The 25,748-nt window shown below is 32.4% G+C and overlaps 3 protein-coding genes and 2 non-coding genes across 5 annotated transcripts; 2 read left to right on the forward strand and 3 right to left on the reverse strand.

Moving 5' to 3' along the window:
- Positions 1–3,537: 3,537 nt before the first annotated feature.
- Positions 3,538–4,440, reverse strand: LOC133680110 (serine/threonine-protein kinase PCRK1-like). The gene is made up of 3 exons (XM_062102933.1): positions 4,368–4,440; positions 3,747–4,141; positions 3,538–3,606 (listed from the first exon to the last, which is right to left on the reverse strand). The coding sequence occupies exons 1-3, from the start codon at positions 4,438–4,440 to the stop codon at positions 3,538–3,540; spliced, it is 537 nt and encodes a 178-aa protein (XP_061958917.1).
- Positions 4,441–13,745: 9,305 nt separating this feature from the next.
- On the reverse strand, positions 13,746–14,126 carry LOC133680111 (flowering-promoting factor 1-like). The gene has a single exon (XM_062102935.1). The coding sequence runs from the start codon at positions 14,124–14,126 to the stop codon at positions 13,746–13,748; it is 381 nt and encodes a 126-aa protein (XP_061958919.1).
- Positions 14,127–15,816: 1,690 nt separating this feature from the next.
- TRNAK-UUU (transfer RNA lysine (anticodon UUU)) lies at positions 15,817–15,889 on the forward strand. The gene has a single exon. It is a non-coding gene; the product is annotated as a tRNA-Lys (tRNA).
- A 2,797-nt stretch (positions 15,890–18,686) lies between these two features.
- Positions 18,687–18,759, forward strand: TRNAK-UUU (transfer RNA lysine (anticodon UUU)). The gene has a single exon. It is a non-coding gene; the product is annotated as a tRNA-Lys (tRNA).
- Positions 18,760–21,706: 2,947 nt separating this feature from the next.
- LOC133679392 (expansin-A4-like) lies at positions 21,707–24,048 on the reverse strand. Its single transcript, XM_062101973.1, has 3 exons — positions 23,760–24,048; positions 23,226–23,544; positions 21,707–22,440 (listed from the first exon to the last, which is right to left on the reverse strand). Exons 1-3 carry the CDS (start codon positions 23,917–23,919, stop codon positions 22,131–22,133), a joined length of 789 nt encoding a protein of 262 aa, XP_061957957.1. The 5' UTR covers positions 23,920–24,048; the 3' UTR covers positions 21,707–22,130.
- Between the last annotated feature and the right edge of the window lie 1,700 nt (positions 24,049–25,748).

Here is a 25,748-nt window from a genome sequence, read left to right on the forward strand (position 1 = left end):
CCATGCTCGTTACCCGTTTCTAGAGTTGTGCAGATTACTTAATTCATGTCAATTGGTCGATAGTTAGTGTTGCAGCAAGAAACATGAATGAAGAATATATCGACCTAATTTATAAAGAAAAGAAAAGCAATAAGAAGAAGAAGATCACCATTCTACTTTGGATATCGACAGAGAAAGACTTTATTTGTATGATGACCATGTAAACCTCAATATATGAAGAAGTCAATCCCAATATATCATAGACTTTCTTTGCATGATGACAATGTAAACCTCAATGCATGAAGAAGTCGATTCTATTATAGCCTAGTCTAGCTCTATTGATTATATTAAATGGTTAAACAAGAGGCAATAAAGCTTTAGTGAATAATGAAAATGTCATAAGCTTTTCGATATCATTCAACTATCTAGAGTCACTACTAAGCTCAATAAAGAACTATCGTTTACCATTTCTCTCTTTTGCTCGAAATCAATAATGTCTTCCTATTCATGTATAGGATACAAACTATCAAATTATATAATTTCACCTTAATAGGAGGTCTATACCCATCAAATGAGGAGTTTTGTGCTTTCATACAAATGTTAACTAGTTTTTTTAAAGACTTAACATTTGGTGCACTTAAATTCAGTTCACTGATGAAAATAGAGAAATAAAAAATCAGCTTACCCTTTCATAAAGAACATGTGGCCTTTTTAGTATATTGTTCTAGGTCTAAAAAGCCAACCAAAGCATTTTTTAAGATGGCAATAACATTGGTTGAGGGTAGAATAGTTGCTCTAAGACCTTTTATGCTAAATCACATGTATAGAGCATTCGAATAATTCCGAGAAAGTTTTTAAGATCACCTTTTTATGATACAAACAAGAAACCATGGGCCCAGACAACCTGCCTCGACCCAACTATCCATAGGCTTAGGTGCCATGTCGAAGTCCAGCGCCCATAGGCCCAGTCAATGTGTCTTGACTAATTTTGGGCGCCAAACAGGCTCAACTATGTGACCCAAGCTCAGTATCCCATGAATCATCCATAAAAGAACAAAATTAATTTATAAGGGTGGAACGCCTTTTCATCCCCTCCATAAAAGAATAAAATTCATGGGTTATAAGTATCTCATTAATTATACAGGTAAAAAGTTCATTCTCTATATACATATTTTTACAGAGCTTCTCTTCCTAAAATATCATTGCACATTCTCTCTCTATATAGATACTCATTTAAACTTGTGAGAGTCCCATGATGTATAAAAGAAGACTTTTTACGAGTACTTAGCTTTCTATATTAGGCTACCACTCTTTTTAGCTAAGAAAAATAGATCATATTACAAGAATTAAATAATGAATCTATTATCCAACCACATAAATCTTATTTCTAAACGCCTTGAATTTCCAATAACTTAATAATTCTTGTTCATCAATAACTCAACAAAACATTTGTACAACTATATGCGATGTGGATGCATTTAACGAAAGAGTTTGGGGTTTCCATGTCTGAAAACTTTAAAAATCAAAACCTGAAACATAACTTTACTTTACTTAATATGTACCATCTATCTATACTGTACAAGGCGTCTTTGAAGGAGTTTGGGGTTTCCATGTCTGAAAATTTTCAATTTATGATTTCTTGCATTCTTTTTATTGAATAGATTTGTTGAATTTGGAAATAACTATGAAATGAGGTAATTTGGGGTTTTGATTTTTGATAGATTACGAATTTACGATCAATGATTTCTAGCATTTCCTTTTCATTGCTGGATTGATTATAAGCGTAGTGTCTTTCTCATGTTTTTTTACGCAAGTACAGAGGAAGAAGGGAAATTTTCCTTTTCTTTTGATAATTTTTAAGATTTTATTATAAACTATTAATGATTTTTTTTAATTATCTTAAAATACAACAAATTGAATTAGTTTTGGTTAATGTATTTTTGACAAAAGTCCACTTTATCTAACTCATCAGATGACATGGCAAGGCGTAATTTTAAAATTGGATGGAAACATGACAAATTAAGGACCATATTAGAAGGATTGTTTTAGCGGAGAGATCATATAAATTAAAATAAATGTAAAGGGGCCAGGATAGGAAAATGTCAAAAGTATAGGGCCCGTATGGTTTGTCCCCATACTGTTCATAAAGTTACTTCAAGATATTATAATTATAGTCCCTTCAAGTTTATGTAATAATAAGAGAATACTTGCGATACTATAAATATAACTGCGTATTAGTTTGTAATCACGTAAAGATGGTTTTTTACGGCTTAAATTTTTTTTTTTCTTTGAGGTAATTTTTTTATTGAAATTATATTTTTTTTTTGTAATTATCATGATCATAAAAAAAGTAGCTAAATTGTGAAAACATAAAATAATTTCTTATGGTGCATTAAATCAATCAATTTAACACTTCATTGATGAATGGCGGGTTGCGTTTATTTTTCACCAACTTTTGTGTTTATGGTCAAGTGTTTATTTTTCACCAACTTTTGTGTTTATGGTCAAGTGTTTATGGTCAAATAAACGCAGCAAGGTGTTTGGTAACAAATCAAATTATATTTTATACTGTGAAATCCGCTAAAAAATTAATTTTGAAATACAATTTTCATTTGCTTTTTTAATTGAGTTTCATAAAACTCTGTTTGTTTTTGCATTTCAAAAATGTTTTTTAAAAAAATTAAATTTTTTATTTTTTTCTTTACTTCAAATTGATATATTTTTGTTGTTTTCAGATCAGGTTGATGTGTTGATATTAAAAATAATTTTTTAAAAATAAAAAATATTTTTAATGCATTTTCAAGTAAAAAGCTCTTTGAAAAGCAATCACAACTACACTTTCACCAAACATTTTATACATATTTTTTGCTACACATAAATTTCAATCATAATTTTTATCAAACACGTAGTTAAATCAAACTAACCACAGCTAACTATATTTTTTTAAATTTATTTTTTTTAAATTAGAATCATAAAAATTTCCAAAAAAACAAACATGACCGGAGGATATTATTTGAGATAAAAATAAATAAATAAGAGTTAAATACCATCTAAATTCTCAAGTGACCACTTGTTAAGATTCCATAAATTATTATTCTTAAAAAGGATTAGATTAGAATAAAAGATGGATAAGAAAGCAAGTACGGGTGCAGGATGGTGATGTTAGCCTGTCAGTGTTGGAAAAGGAGATTAAGAGGTCAAGATTGACCAAGGAGGCCCTCACCATATCTGTACGACGTCGCAGAGATCTGACTCTTTATCCGCTTGTTGTGTCTAGTCACACTGTTTGTGAATTGTGATTCGGACCCGTCCCACCCAAGCATATTCTCTCTCTTTCGTACACTGCCGCTGTCATCTCTTTCTCTTCCAGCGTCTTTGAGATAAAGTTAGATATTGATTTTAGAGTTTATTTTTTATATATATTAAAACAGTTTTTTTTTTAATTTTTTTTATACCAACATATCACAACCATATAAAAACATAAAAAAATAATAATTAAAAATTAAAAATATTAAAGATTTTTAAATGCATTGTCTAGAAGCAAAAACAATACCCCCCTCATTTAACAAGATTTGGATGCTTAACCACACCCAAGAAATTAACTTCATTAATCCATTCCCTATGCCCCTGTAATACTAGAAGAAAATTATCCAAAAACACACAAATTTCATTAATCATTTAGCAAAAAGAAACCCCATTTTTATTTAACTATTAGAAGTTCTAAATTAAACACTGTTAATTACTCAATTATAACAAGGAAGGCATGCCTGGAAACCGTGACGATTCAACTGTTTTATAGCAACATCCATCTTGGAACCTGATTCACGATCAGCTGGAACTTTAACGACGCCTCTATAAACGCAGCCAAAGCCTCCCTCCCCAATAAGCAAGCCTCTACTGAACCCCCTAGTAGCGGATTTGAGTTCGGAGAAACCGAAGACTCGCAAATCATTAGCTCTTCTCTGACTCAGTAACTCGAAGAGCCCAACCGAGTCAGACAAGTCCCTGGAGGAGTAGCAGTAGCTGTCTGAGTCAAGCTCGGACCGCCTTGTATCAAGACTGCTGGACGCCACGCTCAAGGACCTGGCCCAGGATACTCTGGATACCTTCGAAACCGGGGCGTCTTCATCTTCCCTTCTTTCCCGTTCGAGAAATGAAAACACTTCATTATTCCGAATCCAAAAACGAAGAAGAAGAAGAAAAACACAAGTTTTTAAGGAAATGAGGGAGATGGAAGGGGTCAAAAGGAGAGGGTGAGAGGAGGAATGACTAAAATAGTAATTTGGTAAGGCTTTTGAATGGAAGGAGAGATAGATGGGGACGGACCCACTTAAATTGGTAGAAAAAAGTGAGGAAGTGGATCACGAGAAAGAGCGCAGGAGGAGGACAGAGAGAGATCAGTGGTTGCTGAGTCGTCGTTGTTCTGTCTTCTTCTTCTTCTATTTCTGTATGGCCAACCATTTTTGAGGTTTGGTGTCTTCTCTTCTGTTTTTATTGGGGGAGCGAGGGGTTTAACCGCTGTTTATTTATTTATTTTTAAGGATCATGCTTTGTTTTTTATATTATATTATATTGTACTGTGACTATTGTCAATAGTAATAATTTTTAAACAAAATAAATAAAAGGACTGATGCTAAAGTCTTTTTTTAGTGGAGAAGTACTATTCCCCCTTGAAAAGCAAGTCTGCGTATTGGTCTGTCTCAGGAAACGTCTGCGCCATAACATTTATTAGTGGAGAAGATGGCTGCCTACAGACCAATTTCTTCCCAGCTAAACAGCTGTTGTATGCTGAGCTGATCCTCCTGTCCTGTGTTTCGTATTTTTTGTTTGTATACAAACTTCAAGAATGTTAGTTGTGTCCTAGAAGCTACACAGGACAACGTCACGTGTCACTCTTTATAGAGAAAAAAAATTGTTACATAGATGCATTTGTCTTGGAATCTATTTGTCTTAGTCTTTTAACCTATTTTTTTAATCTAAAAAAACATTAAAAAGCTTAGATAAATCAAAGCCTTAGTTTTATGTCATTGACCCGATTGACTAATAAAGTAATTAAGGTGATCTTTTTTTCTCAATCCATCTCACCATGTTTTTTCCTAGTTGAAAATTGTCACGTTGCTTCCAATAAATGTATGTATATATATATTTTTAATCAATTTATATCAATTATGCCTCGTGTTTTTTGTTTTTTTAACTCAATCTTGAGCAGAGTAGATAACAGCCTTATAAATTAAATAAAATATATAATTCTCTAGGTTAATTATGCTACTTATTCTCGTTTCTTCCTTCCAATGAGAAGAAACTATAGTTAGGAACTTAATGGGGAAAAGTAATAGTATCACCAATAAAATAGAATATGGGTGTCGAATATTCAATCCCAAAAAAGGTATAATGTTCTAGATGATATCAGGTAAAAGGGAAAAAAGGAAACGAAAACATAAATAACTTGAATGTAGAGAAAAGCTGCAGAAAAAGCAATGAAGAAAAATAAATTATAAGAAAGTTGTAAATTGTATAAAGAAGATCGTGTTGAAGGGATAGGGCATTTTTTCAGTAATTAGATGACCTATTCAGAAATAGAGTTCAAACAAGCACACAATTACATTCTATGTAACTGTGATGAGCTGAGACCTTTTATTCAGTAAGTGTATATATGTGTAATACTAATTAAACTTTGTCAATAATATACTGTTAATTATATATTATAATATATTACACTCATTACCACTTGCAGGGAACATCGACAATAGTTGTTGTTCAATAACTCACAACTGATCAAATCCTAGATCTTTCAGTTACAAGATGAACAATTTGTCACATGATTCAGAACACATGTAAGTACTATCACAAACTCATTTTCACTTGCAAAATTATTGTATGCATGTCATTACATGATTCTTATTTACTGTTCATTGATGTACATTTTATACAAGGTTTATCAAATGAGAAGAAATGCTACTAAGTCATTGTCTTCACTAAGCCTGGGCCTTGAAAGAAAAGTTCAGTGCAATAAAGGGTATTTTATCAATGGATATGTTTTCCATACTGAAAAATACTAGTATGGAAGAAAGACATACAACAACGGTGTTTGTGTTAAGGGATCGACTAGTAGTGAGTTAGAAGTTGACTACTATGGTAGATTAGAAGAGGTCGTCAAATTACAATATCATAGCGAGCAGAATAGAGTATTTTTATTCAAATGCTATTGGTATGACACGACTGACAGAGAAATCAGAGTTGATCCGCACTATAGTTTGGTCGAAATTAACTTAAAAGCTAGACTCCGCAACGTAAATGATGTCTTTGTTTTCGCAAAGCAATGTCAACAAGTTTATTACACATACACCTCTTTTTTTAGAAAGGATCGATTAATAGTGGATTGGTTGTCCGTTTTAAAAACAAAACCCAGGGGTCGTGACGAGCTTGTTCAGGATGAGAATGAAGACACAAGTGTGCGAGATGAAGTCTTTCAAGTTAGTGAGTTGGTTGAACCATATTGAGTTGCTCCTTCGATTGACTTGGAAGAAAAGTCAAATTTTCATGTTTTCGATGATAGTCTTGTTAATGTTGACGCAGAGGAGTTGAATGTTGTTTTGAGCTCTAGCGAACAGGCAAATGTCGATGAAGATGATGATATCCATATTGAAGATTGTGATGAAGGTGATGACTATTCAATTGACGACGAAGAAAAAGAAAATTCGAACTAACTATCAAAATGAAACCCTGTGTAAAACATTTTTTTATGTAATATATATTATGGATGATATATTTTGTAACATGAAATGTTTATTTTATAAGTTTATGTATTGTTTAAGCATTGTTGTTATTATTTTGTGATATGTACAGTTTATCATTTAAGTGTTTGTAGGAAGGTAAATAGGCAATACAAAGATAATCTTTCATGCACAATGCCACTATTACCGACGGAATAAGGTTCGTCGACATTTCACAAAAAGTTCATCATTAATTACTTTAAATTCCACAATTATCGATGTCAATACTGACGGGATAAAATCCGTCGACATTTCATAGAGAGTTCAAAAATAATTACTTGAAATGCCACAATTGCCGACGACCCTACCGATGGAATAAGATCTGTCAGAATTTCACAAAGAGTTCGAAAATAATTACTTCAAATGCCACAATTATAGACATTTATACCGACAGAATAATCTCCGTCGGTATTTCACAGAGAATTCAAAAATAATTACTTGAAATGCCACAATCACCGACTATGTTGCTGACGAATTCAATTCCATAGGTAAGTTGTCGACGGGTCAATATTACCGATAAAATCATCGACGGACTGTGCGAATTCCAAAGGGTAGTGCATTAAATGCATCTCTGACCGCGTCATGTTGCCGACGGAATTACCGATGGACCGTGAAAAATATGGAGGGTAATTAAAAATGTTGGTGCGAAATTCAAAATTTACCACCGGATTTTCAAAGTGTCACCGACGAAATAAATTAAAATAATATTTTTTTAAATTTCATCGGTGAATCCGTCGGTAAAACTGCCCTATAAATCCTAGTGACCCCCCTTCAGTTCATTTTTTCATTCCTCCGTTCTTAATTTCCCCTCTTCTTTGATTTTTTTCCTCTCATTTCCTTCAAGATTTCTGCAAAGGTTACTAGTTTTATTGTTGAATCTTCATCAAATTAAAAGGTATGTGTTTCCTCTATTTCATTTTACTTTAAGGATTTTTTTTTTATTTTAGCTATTTTTATTTTAGGTATATTTTTTGTTTTGGTGTATTTTTATAATGTAGATAAAGTAATGAAATAAACACATTATTAAGGTAAGTATATTTCATTCCTAAAGTCTATATTTTTTTTTTGAATTTTTTGAATATATTTTATTGTTGTATTGGCATAATTATTGAATAATTTATTGAATTGTAATTGTTAATATTGAATTTACCTTAGAATTAGTAATTGAATATGTTGGAATAATTAGTAATTTTACTCTATTATTGCATGATTTGTGTTTAATTATTTCCATTGATTTTAATTGTTAGTCTATAGGTTTTTTTTTGAATTTTTTGAATATATTTTATTGTTGTATTGGCATAATAATTGAATAATTTGTTGAATTATAATTGTTAATGTTGAATTTACCTTAGAATAAGTAATTGAATACGTTGGAATAATTAGTACTTTTACTACATTATTGCATGATTTGTGTTTAATTATTTGCATTACTTTTAATTGTTAGTCTAGAGTTTTTTTTTGAATTTATTGAATATTTTTCATCGTATGTATTTATATAATGTTGAATATGTTGTTGATGTTGAATTTACCTTGTAATTAGTATGAATGTTATATGTATAGATATTATTTTATATATACAATATTAGTATAGATAGAGTCAATTGGTTGTGGCTTTTGTCAATATTTGCAGGTTTATGGATTTGGGTAGTATCCAGTATAGGGGAGGTGCTGTTGAATTTTTTTTAACATTCGAATTTAATTATATAATTATTCGTATACAATTGTATAGATGTGTCGAATAAAAACCACAGCTCGTCGCTCATGTATGGTCTCAGTTAGTTCTTCTAGCAACGAGGATGACGTATCCTTAGGTGCCTCTCAAGAAGAGGCACCTACGCCACCTGCAACGTCAACCAATGCTGCCCCTTCCAGTGCGGGTTCACAGCGCAGAGGTGGCGTGCCTTCGCAGCGGAATCAATTCATCCGTAAGTACGAGGCACAGTGGAAGTACGACCTTTCAATATAAGTTTGTTAAGGTTTTAGTTTTTTCTTTTAAATTATAACATAATTTATGAACAACTAATCAATATTTCATTAATTTAATTTATTTTTAGGTTCACAAACATTGAGGTCGCCCGAGTAATATCATCGACGTTTAAATCATCGATGGAGATTCCATTATTTCAATGGAGTCAGGTATCCAGACATCCTGAATGGATACCTCAAATCGATGTATGGTTTAACAGATTTGAGGTTGGCGTTAATTTCTAATTTCCAACTTACTTCTAATAATTTATTAATATAATTGTAAATAAATTATTATTTTTATTTATCTAATTATTTATACACAGCACAAATTCTCCTGGGATAGAGCGCATGACAAAGTTGTGAGGAGGGTGTGGGAAAATCACACTGCAACTAGGTAACATCGAAAATAATACAAGATTTTCTTAGAAAAAAATTTATGTTTCAACTTCTAATTTCTCGCTATGGAAGTAGGTTGCGTGATTTTTGGTATGAATCACAAAAAAAAAGCAAAAAAAACTACGAGAGATAGGGGTCTACAAGGCTAGAACGATGTGGCGGTTTGGAAGGATTGCAAATCGATATACATCCCGGAAGATATATGGCCGCACTATCTTGAGCATGTGACATCTGAGCGGTTCACACGATCACAGTCCGGTGCTGGCAACCGGAATCGGCCAATTCATGGATCAGTGACAATGCACATCGGCAGCTCCGTTTCGTTTGCTGCACATGCGAAATGGATGGTAAGATTAATTTAAATGAAATATATCGTTAAATTAATTTGTTGTTAATTAATCTTTTTTCATCATAGGCTACATCTCTTGGACGTGAGCAGAGCCCGATAGAGCTGTTTGTGGAGACACACGTTCAGAGTCAAGACCGCCAAAAAGGGGCGTAACAGTTCGTTGACAACCTTGCTCAACACTTCGTGGTATGTTTGTTCAACCATTTTATTTTGTAAGTTATTATTTTTATTGAATTAAATATGATGATTACTTTTTTCTATTTTCAGGAGACCTATAATAGCCGGTTGAGGGAGAGATATGGGGACGATACTTTGACCCTTCCGGAATTCGATCCGGATTTGTTGATGGAGATTGGATCATCTGGTTGACCTGATAAAAATTAGGTTTACGGGCTCTCCAACACTACGGCTGAGAGCTTGCGAGCGGCCCGTAATGTTTCAACTGTTGGGAGCTTCCAATCAGTATCGAGCACCCAATCTAAGGAGTTTGTGGCCTTTCAGCAACACACGGTTCAACTCCTCAAAAAATACGACCACCTATTAGCAGCGTATGCACAACTCAAAGTGGAACATGCACAACAAAAAGCGGAGGATGCACAACGGTATGCACAACAAAAAGCGGAGCATGAACAATTTCGCGAATTTGTCATGAACATGGCATCACAGAGTGGTGATACATGTGCGCTTCCTCCTTTTTGGCCGTATAACAACCAGCCTCCTCCTCTTCCTCCTCCTCCTCCAGCTCCACCATTATGTTAATTTGTAATGAATATTATTTAACTTTAATATTTTTTAAAACACATTTAGTTTATAATGAATATTATTTAATTTTATTTCTTTTCTTTTTGATGTTTAATAAAAAATTATTTGCATAATTGGTTTTTATTACCATTAATTTATATAATTTTATATTATGTATTCTAAATAATTTTTTAAAAACACATTTAAAAATAATCACAGAGGGTTTTACCGACGAAATATATCCATTGGCATTTGACAGTAGCTGCCACAGTCATCGATGAATTTACAGACAGATATATTCGGTCGGTATTATGCACTTACCGACAAATTTACTGACGGACTTAATCTGTCGACATTTGACAGTACCCGCCACAATGACCGATGAATGTATAGATAGATATCTTCGGTCGATATTCCAAACACTCACTGACAATTTTACCGACGGTATGAATCCATCGGTATGTCACACTATCACCGATGAGATAAATCCGTCAGTATATTTCAAGCGAGAAACTTTTTTTTTAGCGCGCAATTTCTGTTTGTAAAACCATGGGCAGATGTTTTTTTATTTTTCCGACAGATATAGCAACGGACTCTGGTATTACTGATGAAAGGAATGCCGACGGACGTAATTCGTCGATGAGGACGTCGGTAAATAAATTACCGATGAAATCTTAATCACATACCGATGGAATATTATCGTCGGTAAAACTGTAAAATCTTGTAGTGTAAACGATGGCCCTCATTATATGAAAAAGTGTATTTTTTTCTTTTGTTCGCATTATAGACAATTTAAAATTCACGGGTTCTTCTTAATTATTTGATCATACTATGTATCAAATTCCACTTTGATGTTTCATGATAAATCATACCCAAAACATTTTTCGAAGTCGAATCTTTGAAACTGGTGTTGGAATTGCTAACAAAATGATCCAAATAATACCGTTGAAATCCAATTAGCTCGGACCATTTTTAATCAACACATATTCATCTAATAATATACATATACCAGTATGACCACATTTAATGCATTGTTTAATATAATCTGAGAACTATAACTACTTGTAATTAGTTTTTTCTTCCACTGGAACAAAACCTAAAGGAAATTATCCCACTATTCACATCAAAACTAACTACAATCAACAACTACCCAATAAGATTTTGTATAGGTAGGTATCATCAACATTTATCAGTTGCCTATAATATCTTTAACCCTCAATTACAGCTTCAAATATTATTGTAACATCATCAAAATATCCATTATGATCCCACTAAACAACTATATTGGAATTTTATTCTTGGAAAGACCACAACAATCTAGGTAGAATTTTAAATGACTCCACTTGTGAATTAAAAAAGTCGTTTGAGAACCTCGTAATATGAGATATTGCCATATTGCATACTTATTGTTGCTTGGATGACAAAAATGTTTAATCTTATTTAACTATCACAATTATAGAAACCTTTGATGCAATAAATTTTAAATCAAGCTAATGATGGTTTTCTCTAATGAATGCATTGACATATATTTGAGGACCAGTCAACCCTGAAATCTTGAATAAATCTAAATTTTTACCACCCTTTATACATGTACCACTTGTTTTCTAGTGCATTCATAAGCATCAATTGGATAAAGCTCCTCAAATATCCTGATTTGTTATAAAATTCAACATAAAACCACAATTGATCTAATTTAAACCTAATTAATGTAATTTATATCATCAAGTGCTTCGATTAATACCTAATTATTTTAATTGGATAAAATTCTTGTATTATCCCTATTAGTCCTAAAATTCTACTTAAAATCTTAATTTGATCTAATATGAACCTAATTGATGTAATTTATAACATCAATTTCTTCACTTGATACCTACTTGCTTCAATTGGACAAAATTCCCCAATTATCCCTATTAGTCCTACTTAAAACCCTAATTAATATAATTTAAACTTAATTAATATAGTTTATAACATCAATTGCTTTGATTGATATCTAATTGGTTTGCTTCATGCCTAAATACTTTAATTGGATAAAATTCTCCTATTGTTCCAAATAATCATAAAATTCAATATAAAACACTAATTGATGTAAGTTATAGCATCAATTTATATCTAATCGATCTAAATTCAATCTAACAAAAAAATCCAAACAATAATCACTTAAATCCTAGAATAATCACAGAGTAACAACCAAATTTATAAAATTAAGAGTGAAATAGAGTGTTTACCTTGATTTGTTGAAGAAGAAGCGATGAAAGTTGAAAGTGACAGTAATTTTTAAATAAAAGTTTTGTATTTTTCAAAACATTGCAAATTATATGGATTGTGCTATCTAAAACAACATAATCTATATTTTTTAAAAACTAAGTTATAATGTTCAAAACAGCATAACCTGAAGTTGTGCTATTTTTTTGAAAATTTTAATTTGTCAAAAAAAAAATCTTTTTAACATGTATTAATCTCTATAGTATAACAAAGGGCAGCTGAAGATTTTGGTTATGAAATGTAGTTTTGATTTGTTTTTTTCTTTTTAGGATCATAACATTTTAATTGAATCCTTTTTTTATGTTATGATATTTCAATTCAATCCATACTTTAATTTTAGTGTAATGTATTATTAATCTAGTAGGTCGAATCAATGACCTCAAGCAATAGTTATAAATCAGGAGTCCATAACCACCATGGTAACAAGGAGTGAAGACTGCAGAACTACGGAGAATGTCGTCCCCACCCACAGCAACAAATACACGTACATACAACTGTAAATTTCAGGGGCTCGTGAGTGTTCAAAGTTAGGAAGATCATGATCGATCCTCTCCTGGAACCTATGGCTATGGGTACAGACTTTAGAGCCGTAATAATAATGATCTGATGTGGGCTGGTGTGTGTGTACGTACAAACACGGGATCTGTTCCATTGATTGAACATTATATAACAGTCTCTGCATGAAACTTCACCTTCTACTCGTAGACCTCTAGGTCCTCAACATGACTTAAACAAATAAAAAACCAACAAGTACTTCACCTCTTTCTTTTCTTTATTTAATTTTTATTATTGAGTATATTTCTTGCCTTTGATGGTTGGATTGCAATCGAGGAATCCTCTCCTTGAGCAGTTCAAACTTGATGCAGGTGTTTTACACAATCTTAATTATAGATGTAATATACAGTCTTCAGCTAACAATATTCACAACAAATTAAATAAGAATACAAAATTATAACTATAACAAGAAGCAGAATGACCAGCAAGAACAGGAATTAAAGAGAGGGAAGAGGGAGTTTCATGAACACTAACGCAGACTAGAACAAATTACATTAACCACACAACATGCGCACTCTCTCGAAATTCCCATCCCCTAAACAACACGCATTTTGCTTAGGAAAAAGAGGGAACCATGAAATTAAATCACTATTTATAATACTTAATTAAAGTCCTAATTTACATGTTATGGCTACGTACCAGCGCCTGCTAGACTAAAACAGTTATATAACCTTTTCTGTTGTATTTGAAAAACTGTTATGATGAAAGACAATACCGATACCTTAACTCGCTGCAGGATCTCGAACTTCAAAGAAAGATCGATTCTTCACGACAATATCATACATGTGGAGAGATTTGAAGCTATCGAAATCTCTAGGAAGAGAAATGAGATGGGCCGAGTTGTCAGACTTGTGAAATTGCAGAAGGTTGGGCTGGTTGGAGTTATAGTAGCGAGTCCAGCCAAGTTCTGCTAGTCGCTGCTCGAGTTCGGTGTAGGAACGGATCACATGGTTTGCTGGGAGATAGACAAGGATCCTGGGTCTAGCCCCAGGAGCCGTGGCTGTGCCTGGATGGGGTGGCTCCTTCTGCTCGAAAGACTCTCTTGTAGGATTTGTTATCAGGCGAGCCACTCCGTTCTTGTCAAATATCCAAACACCGGACATGGCGAGCTGAGAGAGAGAGGGAGGGAGGGAGCGAGGGAGATGGCTAGAGACGTAGAGCGAGATTGCAAGATGGGTGCATGTTCTGTGTGTGATGTATAAACATATACTAAGAAGTTGGGAGGAGAGCATGTGACTAATGTGATTTAGTTTCTTTCTAAGACGACCACGATAAGCTTAGATTAGTTAGAATCCTTGAAAGACAGAGAGGGAGAGAGAGAGAGATGCAGACCTAGGAAGCTGGAAATGAATAGTGCTGTACAATTACTACAAGGCCCTCTTTCAGTGCACTAGGAATTGATCAAAGATTTGTAGTACAAATCTCTGATGCTAGCAGATTGACCCCTATTTAGGCTAGTTTTACACCAGTACTCCACAACCCAGAATCAATGAATAATATTATTGAGTTCCTGTCATTATATTACAAGATTCAAAGCAAAAATCTAATAGAAGTATTTAGTTTCTTAAGTTTATATATATATATATATATATATATATATAATTTATTCAATAAAGTTATTTAATATTTACGTCTTTATTAATGGTTACGAGTTTTACATCCCTATCATATAATTTGAGTATTATGAAATTTGAGGTAGGATCTGTAAAAAAAATAAACGTCTAAAATTATAATGGATCATAAAGCTTAACGAAACATTCAAGATGTAATTATGGATCACACCCTTTTAGACATATCAGGTGACCCATTATATATTTTACTAAATCTGAGATGGTCAATCCAACCTTCTAGAAGTCTTATTAACATAACAAGCATATAACACCGATCTTTTCATTGGATCTAAGATGTCTATAATATCCAACAAGGTAACAACTTCAAATAGAAGACTTTTTAGGATCCCATCTAGACTCAATCTTGTACTTAAAAAACAAGACTTTTTAAGATCCCATAAAACTTGGATAGATTTTACATTGGATAAATTTTCACCATAGACCTGTGTCTCTAAGTAGTTTAAAATTATAGGTGACAAACACATTAACTAATATACTCATACTCTTGTATGGACACACCAAGTCTCAGTAGACAACCTTAAACCCAAGGTAAGGAAATCAACCTCTCTAAAAGAAAATAACACCTTATTTTTTTCAAATCTTTATTCTATAAACAAACACAATACAACTTTAAAGGCTCATTTTCTCCATCACCAATACCAACTTAAGCATTAAAGGGTCTTGTAAACTTGATTTGCAAGTGATTATGATATTCAAGTCCAGCATTCTCAACTTTTCAATTCATCAACCAACTTTAAAAGAAAACATAATCTTTACAAGGATTTTAATGAAACTCATTGATCATGCACTATATTTTTTTTTTAATCATCATCATTAATGCAGGTTTTTCAGGAGTGCTTCAATTAGATAATGTAAATCATGATGTGCCTATTATAAATCTAAGGAAAATAAATATTAGCTTAGAGCTATCGACTAATCAAAGTCTCAATAATTGCCTATAAATATACGAACAATAAGGTAACAAAATACACACACACCAATATGATAAGGTTGTTTAAGTAATTTAATTTTCCTTCTTATATTTTCTATCCATTTGTATGGACGGAGGCCATCGCGCAGGAGAGTAAATCTTAAAGCAAGACTATCTATCAACAAGGGCACTACTGGCATAGATTATTTTCGGATGGGTACATTAAGTATGTTATTTACAAAAACAGCGAAAGCCGTCTTAGCTCAGCTGGTAGAGCGCATGGCTTTTAACCATGTGGTCGTGGGTTCGATTCCCACAGACGGCGACTATTACTTACGTTGTCGATAATTTTTTAATTCTTCCTTATCGCAAATATCGATTTTGCCGATGACTAAGAGTTTCCATGTTACTCTTCCATTTTCGTTTAGAAAAGTCAACAAATATTAAAACTCAACTATTAAATGATTGAATAAATAAATCCCAATGTTTTAGGTATAAAATATATTAATTTCAAATGATGAATTACAATAATAGTGTTTGGTATGGTTCATGCAATCAGATTAAATTAAAATTTACGAGTAGTTTTATTATAAGTATCTATAAATCCTAACAATAACTTATTATATAAAGACTCATATAATTTTGTAGAAGATCTCATATTTTTTTTACAGTTTTTTTTCCTACTATAATAATAATTCATCAATTAATATCAAATGTATATTAACAATAACATTATTATCTATTCCATTCCACCGGACACTATTAATAGTCTCCATGTGTTTTATGCAGAATTGTTACTGAGCAATTTTCTTTTTTTAAAAAACAAAATTTGTCTTCGATCTCATTTTTTATAGCAAGAAATTATTCTCATTGAACCTCTTGTTCTTATATTTTATTTACAAGGTGTGGGAGTCTGGAGAACCTTAATTGATATGAAAACACTTAATTATTGGTAAATACGAGTGAATTAATAAGCAAAGGTTGTATTAATTAGTGGGTGCTGCTAGCTTGCCTAACAATTAATTTTGGCTTAAAATTTACCCTTGTGACACGTACTTCTCTCATTCACGATGTCTATTATATTTTTTAAAAAAGAATTTCAAACTAGGATTTATAAATCTGTTTTCAATCTTTATAATCATAATTTCATCTGACCTTGTTCAAGATTTGCAACAAGTTGTGTTTGATTCTGAGATTAAACATTGAATGCTAATATAGTGTTTGAAAAGGTGGGGAATGGGAGAAAACAAACAGCGGAGAGAAAAATGTAGGGATTGTTTAATTTTAGAGAATGGTTCTTCATTTTATATCTCTATTTTTTTTCATTTCCAGTTCTTATTTTCTATGGAAAATATTGTAAAATCGGTGAATATGGAATTTTTTTTTTACTTTGAAAATTGAAAACATGTTCAAATAAAAAATATTCAAGATTTTATAAATTTTGTACTTATATATGGAAGCTTGTTTAATTTTTATTGATTTTTTCTTATAACATCATACTAATTAATTTTAACATATTTTATTATCTATATGAACAAGTGATACGATTCATAATATTGTAATTATTGTTTTATGATCAACAGAAGAATAAAAAAACAAATGGAAACGTATTTTAAAAAAGATTGATGTGACTTGTACATCTCTTAAAATCCTAAAAAGCGGAAATAACCTCTTGTATTAATAAAAAAATACATATAATATGAGTTAAAAAAATTATATAAACAATAAAAGATATTTTTTTACCTAAAAAAAGATAAAAACACGTGTTTTCTATAAAAATAACATGAAAAAATAATAATGAGAGAAGTTGAATATATATATATATATATATATATATATATATATATATATATATATATATATATATATATATATATATATATATAAAAGATATTTTTTTGAGAATGATTATAAGTTGGAGAATTGAAAAGTCGTGTTTCCTAATTATCTAATTTGAAAAAAAATCTTATTTTTCATTTTCTCTGGAGATACTTAAAAAAACAAAAAGAGTTATTTTATACACGAATTTTCTTAGGAAACTTATTATGATTTAGTGCTCCCATCAACTTTTACTTTTCTTTTTAGCTATAAAAATTATTGTTGACACTTTAAAATACTATCAAGCGATTGGATATTTTTAATAATATCTAAGAGGGTGCTTCGTATTATAGTAGTGATTTTAAAAAAATATTTTATAAAAATTACTTTTAGTTTAGGTTGATTTGGTATTTATATATGTTTGGTTAAAATTATGGTTGAATTTGAGATTAAACAAAAAATAGTTTAATGTGTTTAGTTAAGAAATTGTTTTTTAAATTGAGTTTATATATATATATATATATATATATATATATATATATATATTGTAAATTTAACTATTGCAATTACATCATGAAATAAATAATATTTTATATAAAATATTTTTTATTGTTTAATTAAACTATTACAATTTCGTCACGTATGAAATACATCCGACAATGCTATAGTTTTCTTGATTTTTTAAGCGTGCAACAACATTAAGTAAAATATAATTAGGAATAAAATAGGGATTGCGATCAAATTTTGCAAATGTTACGTCATCAATAAAACACAATTAAAAATAAAAAATAAAATTTAATTTTTTTATTGGGTCAGGCTCGGTTCAATATATTTAGCTTTAGATTGAACCCGGTCCGACCGGAATCATGCACCACTGTTCATGTGATGTTTATGCGGTGAACTTTAAAAGCAGAAGCTACCGCGTAAACAAACACCTTATTTTTATTGTGGTTGCTTTTCAAAATGTTTTTCATATCGAAATGCATCAAAATAATATTTTTTTATTTTTTAAAAATTAATTTTAAGATCAACGCATCAAAACGATCCAAAACATACTAAAAAAAATTTAAATTTAACAAAAAAATAATAATAAATTTAAATTTTAAAAGAATACGTTCAAACAGTGTTCCCAATCACAATATATATCAATATTTTTTTAACGGGTCTCTTGAATGCACTCGTTAAAATATGAACTGTGGATCAATGAGGATTGAGAGGGAAAAAAAAAAAAGAGGAGGAGCACGGGCAGCATAGATGATTTGCTAATGGGTACATGAAGTATGTTATTTACAAATACAGCAAAAGCCGTCTTAGCTCAGCTGGTAGAGCGCATGGCTTTTAACCATGTGGTCGTGGGTTCGATTCCCACAGGCGGCGACTGTTACTTACCTTGTCGATAATTTTTTAATTCTTCCTTGTCGCAAATATCGATTTTGCCGATGACTAAGAGTTTCAATGTTACTCTTCCATTTTCGTTTAGAAAAGTCAACAAATATTAAAACTCAACTATTAAATGATTGAATAATTAAATCCCAATGTTTTAGGTATAAAATATATTAATTTCAAATGATGAATTACAATATCAGTGTTTTGTTTAGTATGGTTCAACCAATCAAAACATCTTCCTCTTCAAGTTTTATTTTATAAACAAACACAATACAATTTTAAAGGCGCATTTCTTCCGTCATTAATATCAACTTTAAGTATTGAAGGATCTTTTAAGCCAAATAAATAACTTGTTTTGTATGTATTGGTGATATCCAAGTTAAGCATTCCCAACCTTAAGTGATTGTTTAGTGTTGTGCTTGTAATTGATTAAAAAAAACAAGATTTAAACTTTTGGTTTGTCACTAAAATTAATCGAGTAAAAAGTAATTTTATTATACAGTAGTATGATTTTGGCATGGGTCGAAGTTGCATACCAATTAGATTAATGGTGGGCTTCGTCCCAGTATAAGGCTTGGGTAGTGCAAGGATGGACATAAGCAACGTGATAGAGCAAGTCCCCATTTCTTATTTCTTGGATGCCTTAGGAAGATTGGCTCAGTGGGCTCGGACCAAGGTATGCTCGCACTCCTTTCACTTGGTTAGTCTGTCATCACTTTTACAAGTCGCAACACTTGTAGCTCCTACTACTTTGATTCATCTTCGAGAACCCTATTACATCTAGAGCAATAGAAAATTGTCTTTGCTGTAGTGTTATCATGGAAACCTCATATACAATTTTCTCTTTTAGAATTTGGGTTCTCCTCCTCTTGTTAAAAAGTCAGCATAAAATCACTCATGGGACTATCACTAAATAATTTCCTAAGAGCTTGTTTTTTTTTTTCAATCTATTTTGTCAGATTTCTGATTATACATGGGTTGACAGCATTGCTGATATCATTCTAGGAGTAAGGCTAGGGTGGCTCGTCCAAGGTGATTCACCGTTCAAGAATCAAGGTTTTAATATATATATATATATATAAAAAAAAAAGCATGTTACTTATTCATGGACAAACTCTAGCTATAGGCTTCTTCTTCAATCAGTACTCTAGCACCAAAGTTACCACATGAAGGCACATAATGAGCGCATATCACGAGGGATCATTTGAGCCCCACAGCCGAACTGTGCAAAAAGAGGAGGAAATTTGTGCAAGGCAAGGTATCCAAAGTGGTGTTCGTTTTTCCTTTTTCAGGTTGTAGGGATCCGAAGGTCTATCTTTTGCGTCGTAAAATGGACAAAAGACGCAAGAGAGCAACAAGATTCTACTCACATGTAACACACAGCATTCACAGACCCAACCCCACTCTCCATGTGCAAATGTGTTTTGCTTAATGCAAACGCGTATTCAGCCTTCCTGTGACGTGACTTTACATGTTGCTGCACTTGCTGGTAAAGAACTTGTTACTCGAAGGAAATGGGATTCACACCTCCATAAATGTTGTTCTGTGACTTCTGTCCTCTCCTGCCAAATGGGTACAAGATCACATCTTCGAATCCCAAAGTTACTGGACATGTTTCTAGTTGCTGGTATCTATTACTAACGGGCTAATTGATTATGTTCCAGCGGAGGAAGTTGATTATGATCCTGATGAAGGTGAGGATCAGACCCAGATCAATTAAGATCCCTTGGATATGAGTTCGTCCCTTCCAAATAGTCGAGCTCAGTTCCTACAGAAATACCCTGGCTAATGGATAGTTAAGTGAACTGGTGCTTTCTTAGATTCTTCTCCCTTTCGTTCCTTGTCTTTTTCCCTGCTGTCCTTCGAAAGCCTTGTACCCGGGTTTACACCCAATTTCCTCAACAGAACATAACGCAATAGCTTATTCTTGGATGGAGCAAAGGGTTAAAAAAATAATAAATTAAAGACATTTATGAACTTTCTCTTAAATCTGGGAAGCCTTCATTTGTCCTACCTGTGTTCTATGCGATCATGTGTAATTCTTGTATTTTTGCAATTAGTTTGGTTTCCCTTCATTTATATATATATATATATATATATATATATATATATATATATGAAAGGTTGGATTTTGGTAAATGACGCTCACCCGCAAAAACCAACTATACGGTTTAGAAGGGGAAATGTTTTTCCTAGTCACTAGTTAAATGTCCCACGCTTCATTATATATCAAATCTATTTTATTAAATATATAAAAAAATCAAGAGTAGGGAGAATATTTTAGTAATATTATTAAACTTAACTAAATGAATTAATAATGACTTCTCGTAATTTTATTCGAGTTTTTAATTAAACTGTATAAAAATTAATTTAAAAAAATTAATCTAGATAACAAATAAAAATATGGTTTAACTCGAGATTTTTTAATTAAAATATTAAGTTTTTTTGTTATTTTTTTTTTAATTACACATGCTGAAGATGCTAATGTTTTATGTAATCAAAATTTTTATGCACACTTATATCATTGAATTTTATGGAAATGATATTCCTAAATATCATTGATTTTATTATGATTGTTTTTAACTTTTTAGTTTTTTGCACTTAAAACTATGCGAGATACGTATATATGTACATTTATATAAAAATATAAAAATATTGATATAATATATTTTGAGTTGGATTTCACGGCAGAAAAAATGTCTTTGATTTCTTTTTAAATGAGCATGTTAAAGCTGTGGTACCACTTGTGTACTAATAATAGATGTACACATAAAACAAACATTTAGATGATGGTTCCTTCGTATGCATCCTTTATTCCTTTTGTAAATTGCCTCATCGCAATGTCCCAATCATGCTTTATTTGAAATGTAATTTGTTTATTTTTTTCTGGGCAAAAAAAAAAAAAAACAAGGAACACAGGAACTGTTAACAACATGGAAAAACAAACCAAATATCCTTGCAATTGATCAACTACTATAAATTACTACAATACACTTCTCAAAACGTATACCATCATCATACATTACTTACTATACGTATATATATAGTATTAGTACCAGCGGGCTAACCATCGTTTGCGCAGCCGCCTCCGCCTCACCACATCTTGAAAGTCGAGAAACACACCATTCAGAGAGTAAAAAAAAAGAAAAACAAACAGTCCCCCAATTTTCACCTTCCATTTTTGAAGTCCCTACTAATTATAGCCTCACCTTTTACTTTCACATCCCCAACAACAACCCACCGGAAAAAAAAGAGCCGAGAAGGGTAAAAACGGAAATAAGAAATTATGGCGGGAAACTTGAATTTATAGGTTCTTGACAGTGGGGATAGACGGTGGTAGTTAAATAAAAAGTAAGAAAGAATTAGACCCTGAAATTCTTGCCGGTAAAAGTCTGACCAAACTGCCAGTGGGCAGGGACAATGTTCCATGATGTGGAAGAGCGTCTGTCACTGGCCCTGACCCTGAAAGAGAGTGACTGACCAACCAGAACGGCGTTTGACTGCCAGTTTTGACCCCAGTTACGGCTCATGCTCATCCAACCAGTCTTCGAACCTTTCACGCTCACCTGCACGATATCCCCTGCACCCGCCACGTTGCTGATCAATACCAAGTTGAAGTAACGGAACCCGTTTATTGTGAACCTTATGCCTCCTCTCTTCCGGCATGGCACGCTGCATTGCACGACATCAGCACTGTCGGGACATTTTCGTAATTGCAAAAAATAAAAACATATAAATTATAAAAAGGTTCAAGCCTAAGCATATATCCCGGGGCGTGATTTTAGCAAGTAAACACAAACTGTGATGGGCAAGGGTGGATTGGTACTTTTAGCATTAAAGATGGGCAGTGAGAGTCAAGACAAACCGCAGAAAGTGACCATAAACTGTCCCATGGCTAAAATAAGCAAAAAGACACAGCACAAGTTGTTGAGGTCTAACAAACCCAACAGGATTTGTGTGATTATACCACCAGCCTGAGCCTATCCTGTTCGGGTCACAATAAGACTTTAAAGATAGGAACTTTGTTGAAAAAAGCGATAACGTCCCACCAAAAAAAGGGTGGGTTCCGCTCATATTCTGGATCTCCCTTTACCAACATTTTGAATAATTTTTTATTGCTGTAGAACCATTAGGGTTTATTGGGCCAAATTACATCTTGGCATGGAAGTTTTTCTTGCTAGAAGGAGTCCTGTATATCCATATATATGGAGAAGAAATGATGTTGCAAAGGGGATGACGACTAAAATGAGTGGTAAAATTAGTGTATATATTTACAGAGTCCAATGTATCCAAATTCGGATGTTCATCGAAATAAAAAACCAAAACTCTATGTAGTGTAAAGTTAGAAAAGAAGGTGGTAGTGTTGTTTTCCGAGTGTTAACTGAAAGAGTTCGAATCTAGAGCCATATGTAAGCAGGGCAAGAACAGAGAAAAACAGAGTTTAAAAAGTCACTGACCGGCGGTAGGCAACAGGGACGATACCGGCATGATACTCTGCGATCTTAAGGAACATGGGCATGGCGAGGTCGAAGTGGGGGCGAGGAGGGTTGCACCAGCCTCCATTGTCGCTAGGAAGTGCATAATTTGGTGGGCAAAAGTTGGTTGCGGTAATTAAAATAGATGGACTGCCTGAGTGGCACCATTGTGGGTCATCTGCGCACTTTATTTCAAAGCAAGCACCGCAACTTAACCCGTTGTTGAACAGCGCAGTGCTTAGAGCTGCAGTGCTCACTCCATACCCTTGGCTGTATAGATTTCCATATCCGCAAGCTCCTCCTGAGCACAAATACAGATTAATTACTCTTATTAACATCTACTGGTAGCTAAAATTGTACGTGCACGTAGCAGCTTCATTTTCAGACCGATGCATCCCACATTATGAGATTTCAAGTCCAAAACAAACTGTTAAAAGCTAATTAATCGAGATTAAGACCTAGCTCAATTGATCGGGTTTAATTAATGTGGGTAGTAAGATAGATACAGATACATACCCATGGTGCCAGAGGCGTCAGCACCACCATAGAAGGTAGCATGAGCAGTTTGCCAAGCACCCCCACTGTAAACACCAGGGATTCTAGCTTCACTCTTCCACATCAATGACATCATTATCAGTAGACTAGTTGTAAAGCAAAGCAAACTACTCATTGCCATTTTCCCTCTTCACTACTACAGAAACACCCTTCTACTTTAGTCAGAAAGAGAGAGGAAAAGGGGAGACAGAGGGAGAGGGAGAGGGAGAGGGATAATGGGAGGGTGTGAAGGGCTCAGGGCATGGGAGCTTCACTACTTAAAGAGGAGGCAAGGCAGGCTAAAAGGGCACCACTTGGAATTTTCCAACAAAACCATCATTAATCTACTTCTTCGTGTGTGAAAAAAAGAGAGGAAGACAGCAACAAAATTAACTCCTCCAATCCCTCTTTCTGGCACGTATCTAATACTCTATCCAATTATAAACCTCATACGCATATGTGTAGCGTTTTCCTCAAATTTGGAAGCCTGTCTCCGAATTGACTGGAAATTATATTTTACAAGCTCTTAATGCTAAACTTAAAAAAAAAAAAACTAGTGCTAGTGATTTCTTTTTATTTACCGGTATAAAATCAGGAAAAAAAAAGAATAATAAAATAAAATAAAATGGGGTTTGCTGGCGAGCACTGTGTTATTTAAATTCGATGATAATACATATGTTAGTCCTACTATTTGCACACCATGATACATAAATGCCCTTGATGGCTACTGTATTATATGCTGAGTTAATAGGGATGTCTCTGGAATCCACAGACCGAGTTTTTTTTATATATGCATATTCTATTTATTATTTATAAAATAATGAAATTCATATATTATTTATCAAATTTTGAGTATCAATTATTTTATTATTATTTAATATTCAATAAAATATTAAAATTATATATATATATATATATATGTCTGTGTGTGTGATCTTAATATTTGTCAAAAAATCATCTTAACCAAATAGTTTAAAGCTTTAAATTAATATAATTTATATTATTATATAACACATTCTCCAATTAAAAACTTTTTAAACTTTAAATTTGCACAGGTTCATGTTAACTTGTGTCTAATTTTTATTAAATAAATAAGGATAATGAGATTTGAAATCGTGACTATTTGGCCTTCAAGACTCTAATATCATGTTAAATAACCATCATAACTCAATAAATTAAACTATTAGATAAATTCTCAATATATAATTTATATTATTTTACGTATCTCAATTAAATTTAACAATATTTATATTTTATTTATTATTTATCATATAAAAAATTAATCCATTCCTAAATTGTCATCTCAATGACTTAACGTGACATCAGTGAAGAAATCAAAAGGATAGTACGTGGAAAAAGTAGCCGTAGTATTATTAGCTTAAAAAGGTACAATTCCGTACATGATATAAATGTAATGTAGGCGTTTGTTTCCAAGGTCACATCATGTTTTTTTCTTAAAATTAATTTTTTATATTTTAAAATTATACTAATGTACTAATATAAAAAATAAATTAATAAAAATAAAAAATATTCTTTTAATATATTTTAAATAAAAAAACATTGTAAAAAACAACTATTCACACGGTATCGAACACCACATGTTAGATAGCATTGCGTCAAGCAGAAGTCGAGGCGTGATCAGCGGTTGTGATTTCCAGTGGAGGCCTATAAGAGATTTGATGGGGTCGGAGATGGATCCAGTCCAGGCTAAACCCCATTAAGAAAAGCTCAAACCTAGCTGCAACACATTGTTCATCTCTTATTTCCAAGTCCAGTGAGAGACAGAGAGGTATAGAAAGGCGAACATGAAGCATAATTTAATCCCAATTCCAGGAATAATGATCCAAATGTCAAATTAACTTTAAGAAATAATACTACTGCTAGCAATTAGCATTATAATCTTCCTCTGTTGTGGCCAAAGAGTCTGATCTATATTTTAATGGTGTTTAGATTTGTTTTAAAAGTGCATGT

This window comes from Populus nigra, chromosome 19 (genome assembly GCF_951802175.1).
Source record: "Populus nigra chromosome 19, ddPopNigr1.1, whole genome shotgun sequence".
Classification (NCBI taxonomy): Eukaryota; Viridiplantae; Streptophyta; class Magnoliopsida; order Malpighiales; family Salicaceae; genus Populus; species Populus nigra.

What these genes read in the sequence shown, in the direction of transcription:
- LOC133680111 (XM_062102935.1), bottom strand. Translation starts at nt 14,126, where the DNA reads ATGTCCGGTGTTTGGATATTTGACAAGAACGGAGTGGCTCGCCTGATA.
- LOC133680110 (XM_062102933.1), bottom strand. Translation starts at nt 4,440, where the DNA reads ATGGTTGGCCATACAGAAATAGAAGAAGAAGAAGACAGAACAACGACG. An exon ending in GCAACCACTGATCTCTCTCT is followed by an intron (nt 4,142 to 4,367) that starts GTCCTCCTCCTG and finishes GGAATAATGAAG; the next exon opens with TGTTTTCATTTCTCGAACGG. An exon ending in TGAATCGTCACGGTTTCCAG is followed by an intron (nt 3,607 to 3,746) that starts GCATGCCTTCCT and finishes CTAGTATTACAG; the next exon opens with GGGCATAGGGAATGGATTAA.
- LOC133679392 (XM_062101973.1), bottom strand. Translation starts at nt 23,919, where the DNA reads ATGGCAATGAGTAGTTTGCTTTGCTTTACAACTAGTCTACTGATAATG. An exon ending in TGACGCCTCTGGCACCATGG is followed by an intron (nt 23,545 to 23,759) that starts GTATGTATCTGT and finishes ATTTGTGCTCAG; the next exon opens with GAGGAGCTTGCGGATATGGA. An exon ending in GTCCCTGTTGCCTACCGCCG is followed by an intron (nt 22,441 to 23,225) that starts GTCAGTGACTTT and finishes CGTGCAATGCAG; the next exon opens with CGTGCCATGCCGGAAGAGAG.